An 18,035-nucleotide genomic window follows, 5' to 3' on the forward strand; every position below is an offset into this window, starting at 1 on the left:
GACTTTTTCATTAAGTTGCGCGACTTTATCATACCCTGCAACAATTTGCGCAGCAAAAACGTATTTGTCACGCCGAATACAAAAGTTTTGGATTCATTCAAGCTTCGGTATTGTGACTTTCCTTGGGCCAGGTTGAAGCTGCAGAGTGCCACTGAGTCCTATGGGAGCCTTCCAAAATCATTCACAGAAGAATCAAAGATAGAAAGGTTTTCCCACCGTTTACGATCGTTCCGATACGAAAATTTAGTGACTTTCGGACAGCCAATATGATATTATTGTGGCTATTCTGATTTTTTTGTAAGCATTTTCGTGACATTTACGATCATCAGAAATTATCATATCTAATCCGAATTTTACCCATTTCGGGATTCAAACTCGTACTTTGATGAATCAGCCCCAATGAGTTTACGTGATTTCTCACTCACAGGCAGGCAGCAAAACCCAACAAAATGTACTATTGCTGCCTGTGCTTGGAGTGTAAGTATGATTACCATTATATTTTCTAGAAGGTTATTTCGCTTTGTTTTCTGCCCAGGACAAATCGTGCAAGTGCCAAAACTTTAGGTTACAGAATAAATTTAGGTTCTTTCTGTGCCAGATGTAAAACTTGTTTTCAAAGTTGCCAAAATTGTTTAAAATCCACATTTATCAATAAACATGAGAAAATTATTATGAAGGCTGTTAAGACTAGAAGGAAAAATATAAAGTTCAAATTGCAGTTTACTTTTATAGATGCTTTTTTTGGCATTCAGTGCTTATCTAAGAGGATTTGGCTCTTTTAGAAGCCCTAAGTTATTTTTGGAAAAGCAAACATTATATAAAAGGATTTCGGCCACTGCACTGTACAGACACTGATCGAGAGGTATTAGCTGCAACGTGGGTTTTGCTTTTAGTTCCTAGAAACTCTACCCCTTTTCCACTACAGGTATGGGATTTATTTGACCTGGGGTTTCCATATAAGACTTCTTTTAATTAATTCATTTAGATACAATACCTTAAGTCATTTAAAAATCTTTTAAATATTAAATAAACCCAATAGGATAGTTTTGCTTTCAATATGAAGTATGCAGCTTAGTTGGGATCAAGTACAAGGTACTATTTTATTATTACAGAAAAAAAGGAAATCATTTTAAAAATGTTAAATTATTTGCTTATAATGAAGTCTATGGGAGATGGCCTTCCCATAATTCCAAGCTTTCTGGATAAGAGGTTTCCAGATAAGGGATCTTAATTCATGTTTTTCTTAACTGAGCTAAAGAGTTGCCTCAGTCCATTTTAATATAGATAGTTATACCACATATGTGACAACCAACATAATCATACCCCATGAAAAATAGCTGAAAATAGTCCACAAGAATATTTATTCTAAGTCTAGAAACTGGGGGTCACAATATCTAGATTATTCTTTAAGTGTAGACAAGTATTTCTGGAACTCTTTAATTCTTAACTTAAGTTTACAGGGTGCAATTACTTCTAATGACATTTCCCTGCACCTCGATGTGACAACAAATATTGAAATTAAGGTGTTGGGTAGAAGAAATTCAGGTTTTGTCCCAAACGGAGATGTGTATTTACACTTCCCTCTTTCTCAAGTGCTGAAAGCCAGCTCAGCATTTACTTAACTGGTCTTTACTAAATTATCAAATTACTGTATTTTAATTATTTAGTTAATTCACATAGATAATATTTTAAAAAATCAAGGAGGATGTACGCCACCCTTTGAATTCAGTCCTGCTGAATTGCAGTACAGCATCATTAATGTCTTTCCATCTAAAAAACACATTGTGCCATCAACTCAAAACTATCACCCAAAACAGTTTAAACCCAAACAGCTGTGTTCATATCAAATCCTGTGCTTGGATATTCTTGGCGCTTCTGATCTGTCCATATGCCCTGTATTTTAGAGCATTTAGCCTCTTTTTTACGGTGTTTTTCAACTCCATGCAAGATTTTCTTATCAGGCTGAGATGGAAAGTAAAATACACCTTTTTGCTTGTTTCCCTTTTTTGTTCGCTTGGATATATCTGCCACTTGGTCTTCTGCATGAAGCCATCCAGGCTTCTCCTTGAGCAGTTTCTCTCTGTCTGGCCTCACACTTCTTAAAACTTTTTTAAAGAAGTTTGCTGTAAGAGACAGTCTTTTGCAGATTTCCTGAGATTTGCTTATGCTCTGATTGCTTCCACTTTTTTCCACTTTCTTTTCTAATTCTGGCAAATCAAGCCAGTTTCCCACAAGGTCTGCAAAGACATTGTCACCTAAAACAAGAGGCTGACGATTTCTGCTCTGGGACATGAGGGATGATGTCCAGTCTTTTGATTCATCTGCTAAATGCTCCTGTATAAAAAAATCTGGATCCGGAAGGGTATTTGTAGCCTCCATAGGATGCTGCCTGTGAAAGTTGCTTGTTATTGATGCTGTTTCCTGAGTGGGTCCAGTGTCTACAGAAGATAAAATGGATGAGGAGCATTCAAATTCAATTTTGCCCCCTTTCAAAGATTTTACCTGAGGACCTTGTTTTGTACCTGGCATAGAAAAAGTACAAAGAGAGCCTGCAGGAGTATAACCTTGTTTGGAAGCCAGTATGTTGTCTAGACTTGTTCCACCTGCCATGTCATTTCCAGCCTGTTGGTTGGAACTCAGCCTGACCTCATGATTCTCTCTCACATTTTGGCAACAGTGATCTTGCACTATCCCATAGAATGCATTCTGATCCCCTGCTATCTCCAGCTGCTCTAAAGCTGACTGAACCTGGAGAAGTTTCAGTTCCTGCAGGGCCCCCATCATGGAGTTCATCTGCTCTTGCAAGCCTTCTCCAACTTCTTTCATTGACACCTGCAGAGATAAAAAAAAATAGATCAGAATAGCTTGTTACAGGGCCATATTAATGGCAAAAAAATACTAATTATGCAAGTAAAATAAAAAGAAAAGGCAAATATACAATATCCCATATACTAAGGAGCAAAAAGGCCAAATGAGGACTATAACTGTAAAAATATGATTATGAAAAGGGACTTAATAGGTACTTGGACACAGTATATAAATTATTGCACCTATATTTTAGACTTTTTTAACGCGTACCCTATGTAGTAATGTAGCTCAAAGGATTTTATATCATTTATAAATTAATTCAGGTAAATTATTATTGTTTATTTATGTTTACTTGTGTAAATGTTCAGAATTACCCAACATTAAAAGTGATAGTTACCAGGAAAAGATAATTCATCGCTGTAATGTCTAATACTGTCAAATATTTTCATAAAATCCTACATTTATCAGATCAATAGCCTGAACAATATCAGGATATCTACATAAGCCTACATACTGGTTCTGTTCATATCTTAAAAAGCTAAAGACATATATACCAACCCCACCCACACGTTGTTTACTCTTATTTAGGGAGAAGGATAAAGATTTTAGATTTGTACATATATTTGACATGAATAATATTTGAAAATAAGGGAAGCCATAACTGATGTTTAATTTTCATAGATATCAGATTTTCAGTAGTTGGTAACTTCACTTCACTTGATTTATCCTCTAGAGATTGCCCAGCATTTACTTACTTTGCAAAAATACCCACTTCGTCCAGTATTGACATTATTGTGAAATGTGTCTTTGGACTGCTGGGTAAGCCTAGCCCTTGACATATATTATCCTGCTGTGGCATCAGTTTCTCGCTTCTCTCCTTCCTTCCTGTCACTTTCCTTTCCCAAAAGAAATCAGCTATCAGGTTACCTAAAGTAGGATCAAAGTGCTCATGATCAATACACCCTGACAGCTGCCTGCAGTTTTACAACTGTAACTTGGCCAACACATTAAAAGCATATGAAACTTGCCTATGTTCTTGGCACCCCTCTGACATTGTTCATTAACACGGAAACAGAAACACTATACCAAATTTTTTAACTCCTTCAAATATCAAGTTAGAAGCTCAAGAGGCATATAAGGCCCACTTCTCAACAGGATTCTATCTAGAGATGTAGCGAACTGTTCGCCGGCGAACTAATTCGCGCGAACATCGGGTGTTCGCGTAAATTCGCGGACTTTTGCCGATGTTCGCCACTTTGGGTTCGCTGCGTTTTTTTTTGGCGCCGCGTTTTTTCGCCTTGGTTTTTCCGCCGCGTTTTATCGCCTATGCATATACATAGGAATAGCTTGCGGGTTTTTTTTGGCGTTATTTTTTGGCGTTTTTTTTTTTTGGCGTTATTTTTTGGTGTTTTTTTTACAAAGTATTTTTCAGAGAAATTTTTGCTTGATCCCCCTCCTGCATGCCACTGCCCAGGTCGTGGCACCCTTTAAACAACTTTAAAATCAGTTTTCTGGCCAGAAATGGCTTTTCTAGGTTTTAAAGTTCGCCTTCCCATTGAAGTCTATGGGGTTCGCAAAGTTCGCGAATATTCGCGAGTTTTGGCGAAAGTCCGCGAACAGGTTCGCGAACATTTTCGGCGATGTTCGCTACATCTCTAATTCTATCTAACTGACTCACTTGGTCCAACAAGTCTGAAATTAAATATACATTCCAACTGCTCCCCATGATTCCATTCATTTTACCACAGGTACCATTAAATTAATTAATATTATATTGTATTATGTTATAATTAGATATGAACAAATGTTCATTTCAGAATTCAAGCATTTACAGAAGCAGCAACATTATATGAGAAACTGCAGAAGAATTATTTCACCATGCACTTTTGTTTCACTGGAAATGTTTTTCCTTGCAAGCAAAAAAAAAAAGAACAAATAAATGCCCATTGATTCCAATGTACAGTATTTGGCATTATAATAAACGCACAAAAGAATGGCTACTCATTTCAAGGGATTTTGGCGAACATTGACAAAATTTAGGCATTTAGAAAAATTTGTATGAAGATCGGTGAATTTTGCGGTGAAGTAGGGCGATTTCACACTACTAACTATAATGTTGTAATTTTTCTAGGTAAATGCACCATGGCGTTTTCATTATGTAGCATAGTTTCTGAAGTACAGGCTGAGAACTGGTGTATCCGGACCCCAAAATGGGCCTCCATGTTCTTTATGGTAAGCCATATGGTGAGCCAAATCCCCCTTTCATATGATAATGTATTTAATTATAAACAATAGAGAAAAAAAAGAGATCTGAACTGATTCCCCAGTCCTGGAAAAAAGAAAAGGTTAAAAGTTCTACCCTAAAATATGCTGTGTGAATGCTTAGACATTTGCAGTAATTGTAATAGTGACAGAGAGAATTTTGTTTAATACTGTGGTTTAAAGTTTGACACTAAACTAAACCTAGTTCTGTGCACTCCCTGTCTCTTAATTAAATTATGAGAAGCATATTTGCCTATTGCTGCTATATTTTTTATGCATGTTCATTCATATGTGACTGATCACATTTCCAGTTGTATGAGAACATGACCCCTGCTGCCCCTTGTAAGGGGATTATTACACTAAAAGTAGGGCTAGAAGAGGTTAAAAGGAAGGCTGTGATAAAAGGAGGCTTACAGGAGGCTTTTACAAATCTTTACAGAAAACAGAGCAAAAGGAAAATAATTAGGCATTTACCTCTTTAGTCAAGAACAAAGGCAAAATAATAAAGAAAAAACAAGATTATAATGGCCTAATAAACCAATTTGTTAACTCAAATACACAGGAAAGCTTAAGGTACTGCAGACCTTCCTATTAATGTAGGATATTCTTGGTTATAAGTACAGAAATCAACTTGTCCTCTACAGCCCTGCCAGGTGCCTTTTTATAAGCCTTTTTAGTTAAAAGAGGGCACGAAGACTCCAGATTTCCAGAATTTCACTACATGGTGTTACATTATTTCCTTTTCTTTTAAAGTGGTTTAAGCTTTCAAGATCACAACAATGTCAAATTCTCATTACACTACTGCAATGAAAGTAACTTGTTCATATTTACAAAATGTGGAACCTCAGCACTTTAGGACACAAACAAGAAAACAATGATTTTGTGCCAATACAGCTGTGTCTACAAACAGTACGGTGCAAACTGAGCACTAAAGGCTTGCTTTGTAACTCTTTGCAGGGTGGCATAGAGTAAATGGTGCTCTAAGGCATTTAGAAAAGAGACTGGACTCTATAATTGCAGATCGTTGCCTACTCTTGGTCTCTGCTGATACAACCTCCTCTACACTTCTGTTTCACTGAAGCATTGACAAAGCTGCCACCTTACCTCTCCAGCAGACAGTAATGCTGGTTGTCATTATCCTGTCCATCATGATTAATACAATGCCAGAGCTTAACCCTTTCATCCCTGCTCTAATTTACCATGTTTCTTTCCCCTTTAGTTTTCCTCCTAAGGAAAAAAGGTGGCCAGGGAGAGAACCATTGGATTCTTGACTATTTTTGTCACCTTATTATGACCTAGGTCCAATCTTCTGCAATTTTAACGATTCAGGAGAAAAGCGGCAAAAATGTTCCAGAAGGTGAATAAATGTGAACTGATTGGAAAGTGCTGGAAACACCATTTACACCTTTGATAAATCTACCCATGATTTTTTCTTCATGCTGAAATGAATATTTTAAAAGGCATTTTACCTTCTCATAGTAATACATAATAGACTATGCTGCATACACTCACTACACATGATGATTGAAAAGAAATGTTAAAGAAATGCTTTGTCTGTGTATTACATTCTGCAAACCTACATAATTACATCAACTTAATCATGTTTAGTTGATATCAGTCTAACTAGGAAAGACACATTTTGTTCTGTGTGCTGTTGTGTGTGTGCACAGTATACAGGAAAGATGGCACTAAACTGGTAAACTGATTTGGGCTGGCAGAGTTACAGTTCTGTGTGGCACAAAGCCAGCTCCAGTATACATTCATCTCAATCTCAGCATGCTCTGCCCACCACATAAGCCAGTCACCACCTTTCTGGCAAAGGGCAAAACAAGCAGTGTGATCTTGACTGGCTAACACACAGACCAGTAACCATATGTCAACTGGTCACAACCCAGGAACCACAATTTCTAGGAAAGCATTTATTTTTAACCTTGCGTGCTCAGGACTAATGAACATCCTCCAAGTAAATGCACATGCTACTTTATTTAAAGGGTTTATTGCAAGGCTTTATTTTGGTTTGTTAAATTATTAAACATTGTAATCTGTAGGTTCAATACATACACATTTTATTTTACAGAATTGCTGAAAATGTTGCCGCTTTCTATATATGTATTAATAATACAATAATTGAGAATTGTGTTTTCTGTTTATTTGTAATGTGGGGCCATAATTAAAAACATACATAGTGAATAATATACCCTCTATTATAAAATATAAGGATATTATAAGTGTAGAACTGCATAAAAGCACAAGGCAGAAGGCCAGGTTTTAGTGAGTCATGAGACAGAAATGACAACTGATTACAATCGATTACATCATCGCTAAGGACGGTTTATAAGGATATCATTTACATGATATTCACGGCTCTTGTGTATTATATATACTGTAAATATATAATATCGTTATTTGTGATCTCTGAGAGTGTGATAAAAATCAGTGCATTGAACTATTTTTTGCACTTAGCACACTGCCTTTCCCTCTTGCAAAATTGCCACAAGTCTCTGGAATCTGAAACTAAGCTGTCCGCTTTAGGTAGTCCTGTGTTTGTGAAGGGCAGGAGGCACGTAAGTATCCCTCCCTCCTGCTCACTACCTATGCCCTAATTTGTGTCTCATTCAAACGAGATAGTAAGGGTGCCACCGAGAACACAGGCCACAAAAGGGGCCTGTCCTTACTGCCTACACATTTTGGCACCCCTTAGTGAGTGTACCTTTCCTTCTCTGCAGTGGTTTGGAACGCTAGGATACGCAAGTAACCTCTTTATTATATAATTTTTGTAGCATGTGTGCATATTTGAACCAATGGAGTAAGTGTGGCATGCAATGTAACATGGTTACCAGTTTTAAACAGAGCACTGAAAAGGAGTGTCCAGTAACTTTTTTTTTTGCTTATTGTGTTCCTCCATCAGATATACTGAATTCGATATTAAGGGAAGGCATACTTCAACTGAACTTGTTACACATTGTTTCTATGAGAAAAATATATGCCAATCCCGGGACTCTAATACTGCGTGCCGGAGGAGAGTGCTTGGTGTTTGATGTGCTCACTTAGGTACATCTAATTTGATATTACCGAAATTATAAAGTGCATCTTATTTAAACTTGTTACATGGACTTTTGTCACAGCCTGGTCCCCCAACTCATGAGGCACTATGGAACTTTTGAATTTCACAATAGTTTATGGGCAACTATATACTAACTTAAATGATTTTATGATAATTTATTGGCCTGTGCCAATTGCAGCAATTTATTAAACTAACAAGTATTTGTATTTATAGCAACTGTATTTGTATATATAGCAACTTGTACTGAATGCACTGCTCTCCTGAATTTCAGGTTATTTTGTTCCCAATGGAACCCTGCAATTACTGGTAAATTTTATTTGTTCTCCCATCCTGCGGAGGAAACAAAACCACACACAATACTTCTCTTCAACCATCAACTAATAAACAGGAATTCAAATTATGTCACTGTGAGAACTGCAATGATTGCCGGATGTAATGGTTTGGGCCAGATGTCTTCCACTATCCTCTCTGTGAAAGAAGAATCCTGAATGAACCAGATGAACCAAGTCTGAGAGGGGAAGGATACAGGAAAGGCCAGATGTCTGTACTGAGATGAAATCACCAGAAATAACTGACATCTGAAATATCTGAATTATAGTGGCATCAGTAAACCAGAATGCTTGTTTTCATCCATGGCTTAAAAGCGTGCAGTCCATTTTTTCATAAACCAGCCTTCCTGCAGTCAGGGCCACCATCAGTGCAAACAGCTGGGACTGCTGGAGGGGGCATTTAATGCAGTAATAGTCCCCGCTGGTAGCAGGGACTCCTCGTGCCTTCCTCCTCTTGGTAGACAAGGCAGTAACTGGGCCACAGTAGCTCTTATTATGGGCACACTGGCGAACATTGTCTACATAATGTAGGCTGTTGATGTAAATCTGACATCCATACAAACCTGACTTCCATACCAGGCTGTAGAAATTATGCAATGATTAATCCTACTGCTTAATGTGAACCAGAAATACAGCTTCTGGAACCGGGAGTGCAAAAAGGCCCTTGTTGTTGTTGTCGTACTAAGCTGGTTTTTTTGTTTGCTTTTTTTTTTAAATCAAACTTACATCATTCTACTGTCATCATCAGATGCAGTATGAAAAAAAAAATATTCTATGACTCTTAGGCCATATGAAAGTCAAACTGAAAATACTACTTATATATCAGTCAGGCACATAGAACAATAAGATTGGCTGAGGACACCACACAGGACAACAGGCTCCCTGAGGCTCCCTCAGCTGACCAAATGGGAAAGGGGTTGCTGAGTCAAAATAATCAACTATGTTTCGATTGATCTGAAGGATTGCTTGGAGTCCTATACACTTTCTATGCTATGGCATGATTTATGGTGATTAAATGGTAATAGTAAAGGTGGCTGCACCCAGAAATACGAAGAAAAAAAGCAATCTGCAGTAATATCATATTACAAAAATGTAAGCAAAGTCACTGGAAACAAAAAAATCATTAGTATTTACACATACATTAACACAACACTATGGGGCCCATTTATCAAAGTACGATTTCTTCAGAATACAAAAAAATTTTTATTTTTTTTTGTATTGTGCGTATTTTCACCAATTTTTTCAGTAATTTGCGCAACTTCTTCGTACTGTGTATCAAAAATTATGTGACTAAATCGTATTGTCGCAACGAGTACAAAAGTTTCAAATTCATTCAAGCTTTGGGCCAGGTTGGAGCTGCAGAGTGCCATTGAGTCCAATGGGAGGCTTCCAAAATCATGCACAGAAGGATCCAAGTCAGAAAGGTTTTCCCACCATTTATGATCGTTCGGATACGAAAATTTTGTGACTTTCGGATCGCCAATGGGATATAATCGTGACTAATACAATTTTTTCGTAAGCATTTTCGTGACATTTGCAATCATCAGAAATTATTGTATCTAATCCGAATTTTACCCATTTCGGGATTCAAACTCATACTTTGATGAATCAGCCCCTGTGGGTGTGACTCCTAAACTACAGCTGTAAAGCGCATTAAGAGCATATTTATTCTAGTGTGTAAGCCAACATCAGTGGTGATTTTGCTCATAGCAACCAGAAATTAGATTTGAACATTCACCTACAAGTTAAAAAACAAAAGCAAAGATCATTTGCTATGGGCAACATCACCACTGATGTGGCTTACACACTAGAATAAATATGCACCTAATTCTTTTGCATGGTCTGAACGTACTTGTGTGTGTGTGATTAAAAGGTTCACACACCATTAGGTCTTTAGTTAAAAATACCCTTCCTTACCTTTCATCTAATCACTTTCATTACACTTATCCTTAGGGAGATGATCCATAAAAAATAGAATCAGATTTCCTACACTTGGCCAAAAACCTGACAGCAAATCATAGATACTGATGGGAAATAGAATGTTCTGATGGTTTTGATTTCTTCTATAGACTTTTCTCTGGAAAGTCTTTAAGTCTCAAAGTAGTTAAATTGTTGATACAATGTTGTATGGCAGGTTTCTAAATAGGATTACCCCCTGCAAAAATATGTTGCACTAAATCTAATGTACACTAATCTACAGTAAAATAGCTAACAAAAATAGGTATGCACATTCCTTCCCTGCTGTGGAGGTGCCTGTTTTAAAAGTATAAGGGTACATAAAGGTAATTTATGTGAAATTACTGCTTGATAAGGTTTCATTTCATTCACATTGATCCAAGACATAAAGACTCATTTTTAACCACAAGTGCAGTGTGCAAAGTACAGTTTTGCCTGTAATTTGCTGTATGTTTTACCCACAATGCAGCTTTCTCCAAATTATTCCACAACAAAAGCTTAATGAGTCATGAGCCTTATTTCCAGCACATCAAAATGACGTCCATGTGTGATTTTTTAGACGCAAGCTTTAAGGATTCCCCTTCGTCAATATGCTCACTTGCACTTTATTCAGAACAGAGGGTGGGATGGACACACTGGTGCCAAGCACAACTATAGGAAACATGAAAGTGGTGTCTTTGGATGTAAGCACCTTTAATGAACGGTGTCAATTGTCAATGCATTAACTGAATGTCAATTTTTGCATGACTGCAACTGCAATTGTAAATTAGATCTATAGACTGTGCCAATGGTATGATACATTTTATTGTAACAACACAGAGTTATTGTGTGGGATTATTTTTATAAGGGTTCCATGCTACCTAATTAAGGTAAGCAACAGGGACTTCAGCATCCCCTCAGTGACAATTGTTGCTGGGTACAAGCCCTGCAATTCATTTTTGGTGACTTTCTTGTCACTATTAAAATGTGCTAATCTTTTCTCAACCATAAAGAAAATAAGCCCAACGTTTGAAGACTATATCTTCTTGCTTTTTTTAAATAGTACATTCTTGACAATGATGCCAATAAAGAGGTCTGACATCTTTTCAGGTTAGTTGTTATAGGCATTATGCTATTAAAAGGAAAAAAACAATTCGCGTCAAAAAAAGAAAAGGCACTGAGTAACTGTAGGGCAAGTCACAATATGTTCATATCCATATATACTACACAAACTGAATTTCCTTTCTTACTAAAATGACTGTCTGCCATCCCATGTGGAATAGATTTTGGACTTGCATTACTGTTGAAGTATTTTGTTCCAACAGTTTTTCTGCTTTTCGGCCCTATTTAGAAAATATGTGCATAGAGCAGTATTTACAGTAGATACCATGTCAACAGTGGCCCAGAAATCCCTGCTTTTTTAAGACCTTAAAACAGTTCGTATCATGACTGAAAGGAAGATTTTAAAGTTCCAGGTTGAAATAGAGAACTGGATGCGATGACTAAAAGCTGGCATGCTGGTGCATGGTTGTAAAATAATTAATCTCCCCTTCCTTAAGAAATATCAAGTGATGTGTGATTATGAAGGGAAAAAAACGAGTGTGAAGGGTGACAATATAAATCTTAAAACCACATGGTGCTGTAGAGGTTACCTCCTGTTAGGAAGAGTAAGAAAAAAACCCGAGCCTTAGCAGTTGTTACATTCCATCATAACAACATGGGATACTGTCAGTGTGTTTTGAATTTCTTATACAGAGCGGTACCCTTTGTAATACACAGAACAGGTGGATATCTACATGGAAGAGAGTCTAGACAGAAATTATCCACATTCCCCCTTCTCTTGACAGAAATACATAAACATGTGAATAATATTGACAGATTATACTTTTAATTTATTAGTGTTTTGTTATCTACATATTCGTTAATTTGCCCCATGGTTGCCGACAATGTTGTGCTTTTGTATCTCTGCTAGACCATTCCTTTTATACTGGATACCTATAAACTAGACTTGCTGCATGGAGGTAATATAAGTACCTACTACACAGCATGTGTATTAAAATAAATATCCAGGTCTAGTCTAACGCCACACCCATGAATTGTAGGCTGAAAATAGGTATAATTTTTTTAAATAGTAGTGTAGGTTGTCGCCATTAAAATCAAAAACGATTCCACAAGCCGCCATCTAGAAGTTGGCCCCAGTTTAATACTTTGTCCTACACATGTAAAGCTCCACACATTAATAGATCTAATGTGGGTAGCATCACGCAAGTGCTGGGGCTAATATGTGGGTCCTTGCCCTACATGAAAGCAACACAGACATTGTCTTGCACTGGAAAGTATAGTACCACACAGCACTGCAAATACACTAATAAGGTTTGTATGTGCTCCTATGCACTTTATTGTTCTCAGTTACTTCAACAGGGTTGGCTCAATGCCTGCTACTTTTGTAGCAAATAAGTTTCTTAGTGTAACTTATCCCTTGGTATTCCATGCTATGACTTTTTCCTAACATATTGCACCCATTTTGCAGTCTTGCACTACAAATGGAGCATAGTGGGATCACATCATACCTGGCAGGCCACATGCGCATAATTATATATTTATGAAAATTGTCTTTTTTTCCATACCTCTTTCATACATAGAGAGGGTTAATTATTTGCAAGGTATGTATGTATAACTTTATTTTAAAGTTATACAGTTATACATATAAGGTATACCCTGAAATGTTTCTGTGCAGTTGGTCAAAGCCAGGGGAATTGCCATAAACAAAGTTAACAGAGCCTCAGGAATAGGTAATGTGCCTGCACACCTGGCAAGTATGCCACTGGTCATGGATCTGTATAACTATGGCTGGCAGCTTCATAGTAGTTCAGTTTATAAAAGAATGTGTAGATTAGTTAATAGAGGATGAGGAGAAGGTAAATGAAAACACCTTTAAATGGTCTCCAATATGCCTCAGAATGGGAAAAATTTGACCTATTTATGCACCTTATCTCAGCAACCCTCCCTTTTTTGCTTTGTGCTTATGTTACTATGTTTGTAATACCCTGAGGTCCCTTTAGTGCATTGCAATATCCCTGGCATGGGTAATTATTTTTTTATTGCGCAGTGTGTTTCTGTTTTAGGAGTGTGAGTGATGCAATCAGTCTGGAACATTAAAGATCCAGATGAAATCACAATGTTTTTTAAACAAAAGTAAACAAACACAAAGCAAGAGATTTCAAAGTTGTGCGGTCTCTGTCAGTGGCTGCCTCAGAGCCAGAGATTTGCAGCTGTTGGTGCAACTGAGTAGGTCTTTCACAATTCAGTGCATTATTAATGATTGAAACACAGAATTCAGACAGAATTTAAAACCAGAACTTATATTGGCACATCTGATATTAGGGACTGTGTAAACTAAACAGCATGCTTTACTGCAACATGCAAATGATACTTTCTAATTGTGATGGCAGCTCATGGCTATTTCAATATGTTGTTAATATTAAAATGGTTTTATCATACACCTAAAATGCATGTAATAAAGCTCCAATCCAATATTATGTAAAGGACCAAAGAACAGGTTACCTTTGAAGTTAGGACCTGATTTGCAATAAAACTCACATTTTAATCCAAGTTCACATTCCCACAGAGCATTACTCCTTACCAGTTCTTGCCTGAGCCTGCGGATATACTGATCCATTTTTTCCCCCTCTGAAAGATCAGGAAGAGAAGTCCATTTGTGAGGTTGTGTGGGGACCCCAGTCCAGGAAAACCAAAGCCAGCATGTGCAAGGAGTCACACTTGTGTTAGCTCAGATTCAGTCTGATTCCATCTGTGCACAGATCTCAGCTAAATAATATAGGTGATTTAAAGCACTTGTTGTCTGGCTGATTAGCCAAGTGAAGTAAATGATGGGGAGTCCTTGCAGGATGCTGTAATATTACACTTCTCCGCTGTTTAAACACAAAGCAAAGATTCTTTGAGAAAACTGTATAGAGCAGTTGGTATGCTGCTCTCTGAACAGCCTGCCAGCCCTCCCAAGCTCTGTGTGAATTGAACAGGATGAGCTACTGTGCACTGTAACCAATGACAGCCCAGCCCTGATGAGTAGGCAGCCCCACGGATCACTATAGAGCCCTGCTGATGAGAGCAAGCGCCCAGCAGGGGGGGTTCTGAAGTTTGCCTTTGTTTCATCTGAAATCAAAATGCTCTACGAGCAATTCAAAGGAAAAAAAGTTTATAAAATTAAAAGGAAAATGATAAATAAAACTCTAAAAAGCCTTGATTAGGTAAACTTTAAACAATATTTTTTATTGAGTTTATTTGTAAGTTTGACTCCCTCCTTGCCAGCAGGACAAGAGCGGGATCTACCAGTGTGCTTTGTAAGAGCCTAAGGGGGGATTTTCCACACTATTGTTAGTAAGAAAATAGGGCGAAGACAGTGTGAAATTAATATGTATGACTGAAAAAAAGGCACTTTCATGGAAGTAGTTACAGGCAAAAAATAAAAAGGAAAAAGCAACCGTTTATAAGGATGTATTGTGAAGCAAATAAGAATATAACAATGACAGCGGCTTTACTGCAACATTTGTATAGATTAAATGCAAAAGGGACACATTGTTCAATATTTGTGTGCAATCTTCATGTTTGATATATACACCCATCTATTGTACAGTGCTGTAGAATATCTTGGCACTTTATAAATAAATCTTAATAATAATAACGATTCCTGTTCAGTATTAGGTTTGTATTTTGCACTCTCTCCCTTATTTGAGTTTATATATGCAACTGCACAAGCTAAACTAATTGTGGTGCACACTAATGGGTTAATTCAGGGGTCCCCAACTTTTTTTTACCTGTGAGCGACATTCAAATGTAAAAGACTTGGGGAGCAACACAAGCATACAACATGTACCTGGGGGTGCCAAATAAGGACTGTTATTGGCTATTCGGTAGCCACTATGTGGACTGTCAGCTCTGCTTGGCAGTACATCTGGTTTTTATGCAACCAAAATTTGCCTCCAAGCCAAGCACCTGCTTTAAGGCCACTGGGAGAAACATCCAAGGGGTTGGAGAGCAACTGGTTGGGGATCACTGGCTTATGTAATAAAAGGCACTAAGTTTGCCCAGGAGCAGTAACCCATACCAACCAATAAGATGTTTGCTTTTAAACAGGTGACCAGTAAATGTTACCTGCTGATTGGTTGCTATGGGTTACTGCACTTCTAACAGTATAATTGGGGTCCCGCAAATTTCCCTGCAGTCATTTGTGCGTAATAACCCCATTTGTTAAAGGTACTTGCGTCAATGTGTGCTTCTTACACTTTTGTATAATTGGGTTCTGCGCTGCTCAGTCCTGCCTCCTGTTGGGAATCAAGTGCAGTGACACTTATTAATGCAAAGAAAACCTGAAGCTACCTTTACTTCTGGATCAAGCATACTGAACCCTAAAAATGATGTCAACTGGACTTTGGCAATTGCAACCGCAACAATGCTGAAATTCTGGCAAAAACACTGAATAATGGATAAAAAAACATGACAATTGCGCTCAAAATTGTACTTTGCTGACTGCACTTGTAGTTGTAAGTGACCCCTAAAATGTTGTACTTTTTCTGACCCTCCCACAATTCTAACTAATGCATACAAAAGATAATTTTTTTTACACAGAGACAAAAAAATTATAGCATTGTTTGTGCTATCAGAAGGATTTTGGTCTCCTTCAGAAGGTTTTTGGTCCAATGCCCAGTGCAGTCTCTATGATAGATAGTTGGTATAGCAGAACAGAATAGTGACAGCAGGCAAAGACACTTTATGCCAATGTTAGGGGTATGAAGAGTTATAGAGTATAACTAGAGACTGGAGGTACAGAGATAATGGAAACACTTATTAAGGTATATCCCACAAACACACATGCTTTTGTTACACAGTGCATTATTCTGTATTTCACCACACAGCAACACCGATATTATTTGGTTACATTCTGCCCTGTTGTTCTGTACCTACAGGAGCAAGGACATATGGGATATGGGATGCCTAAAATCACTAAAAAACACTAGTAATGTGACAAATTACAAGTGTTGCTATAATTACTATGTTGACTAGTGTAATAAGCAGCAACTACTACAGCCTTTGAAAGTAAAGGTCTAGCCTACAAATATGTCCCCAAGGCACTGTAGGTCTCTGTTTCTCCCGTCTTTGGAAACTCCACCCACATTCCTTGTGACATTAGCAGCAGGGGGCAACTAAAGGCTTAGTAGGGAGACCAAGCAAAAATGCTAGGACATTCCTATTGTAGGACTGTTTTACAGAATGGCTAACCCCAAACAAATACTGACCTGACTGAATTCAATTTCCCATCCTCATCTACCAACTAAACATTACTTAGAGATGCAATACCCACCTATCACTAACCACAACTGGGAATGAGTTGCAATCTTAATCATATTGTCCGCCACCCTTGGTACATTAGTATTGTGCTATCCTTGAGAAAGGTCCAATTGAGGACCGAAACATCGGCTCATTCTGAGCAATGTGTTCATAATAAAGTTGTGAATGCTTTTAGGCTGTGCCGGGATCCTCCCATGCCAATAATTTTTTGTATATTTTATTTGACATTGCACACAACTATATAAGACTTTTTATGCATTTTATGCAGCTTTACCCCACAAACATATATATATATGTGTGTGTGTGTACATGAAAATATGTGGGGTAAAACTGCAGGTTATCTGGTTGTCATGGCAATAAAATATTCACATGAATTAACATTTGAATGAATCATTGAAATAAAAATAAATGTTTCTTACATGCCAACATGCTTGGCAGTAGTTTTAACTAAAAAAACCAAAACATTGGTTTGTGCTACAGAAAATATAGGGTATTTGATACCTTTTATTGGCTAACTTTAAATTATAAAATGCAAGCTTTTGGGTACACTTAGTTTACTGTTATAGGTATCATATAACACAGCAACTGTAAGATCATTACATTTATACAAACAAGCACATGGTAAAAAAAAATTGTTATAAAGGTTAAAACTAAGACCTAGTTGTTAGGTGACTGCAGCCCTGAGGCAAGTGCCTTAAGGAATGTAAAAAAGTCTTTGAAGTGTGTCCACTGACGCAGAACTCAGATCCCCCCTAGGCAGCATAAAGGTGATATTAGCAATATTCATATTGGGACATAAAGCTTCTGTTAAGGCAGCACTGTAGGGTAATACATTTCTGCATTAATTTGTATTCCCACTTCACTCTTGTTGTGTTGTAAAGTTGCCTATTAGTATGACAACTCAAAGGTCATCAATACTGTGGTCACTGCTGCAAAAATGCACTGCTACTGGGAGATCTATTTTTCATAGTTGACATTGGATCTGAGGGAGGACATCTTATTGCAGATTGTTTTTTCAATTTTAACCACATATAGACTAGTTGGGCATTTCACACAGGATAAAGTACACCATACTTGAACATGACGGATGTCTTTTTTCAACCAAACTTACCCTGTTTCCCCGAAAATAGGACATCCTCCGAAAGTAAGGCACCCCCCGATTTTTCACCCCCCTCAGAAAATAAGGCACCCCCCGAAAATAAGACACCCACCTAGGGCTGGGCGATAAATCTCGCCCAAACGATGGAATAAATGTGTACTGTATTCTTCTT

At 37.5% G+C, this 18,035-nt stretch overlaps 1 protein-coding gene across 1 annotated transcript; it reads right to left on the bottom strand.

Annotated features, from left to right (window-relative positions):
* Window positions 1–1,081: 1,081 nt before the first annotated feature.
* Window positions 1,082–14,214, bottom strand: inka2 (inka box actin regulator 2). The gene is made up of 2 exons (NM_001113117.1): window positions 14,042–14,214; window positions 1,082–2,832 (listed from the first exon to the last, which is right to left on the bottom strand). Exons 1-2 carry the CDS (start codon window positions 14,075–14,077, stop codon window positions 1,819–1,821), a joined length of 1,050 nt encoding a protein of 349 aa, NP_001106588.1. The 5' UTR covers window positions 14,078–14,214; the 3' UTR covers window positions 1,082–1,818.
* Between the last annotated feature and the right edge of the window lie 3,821 nt (window positions 14,215–18,035).

The sequence above is a fragment of the Xenopus tropicalis genome, chromosome 2 (assembly GCF_000004195.4).
Source record: "Xenopus tropicalis strain Nigerian chromosome 2, UCB_Xtro_10.0, whole genome shotgun sequence".
Lineage (NCBI taxonomy): Eukaryota > Metazoa > Chordata > Amphibia > Anura > Pipidae > Xenopus > Xenopus tropicalis.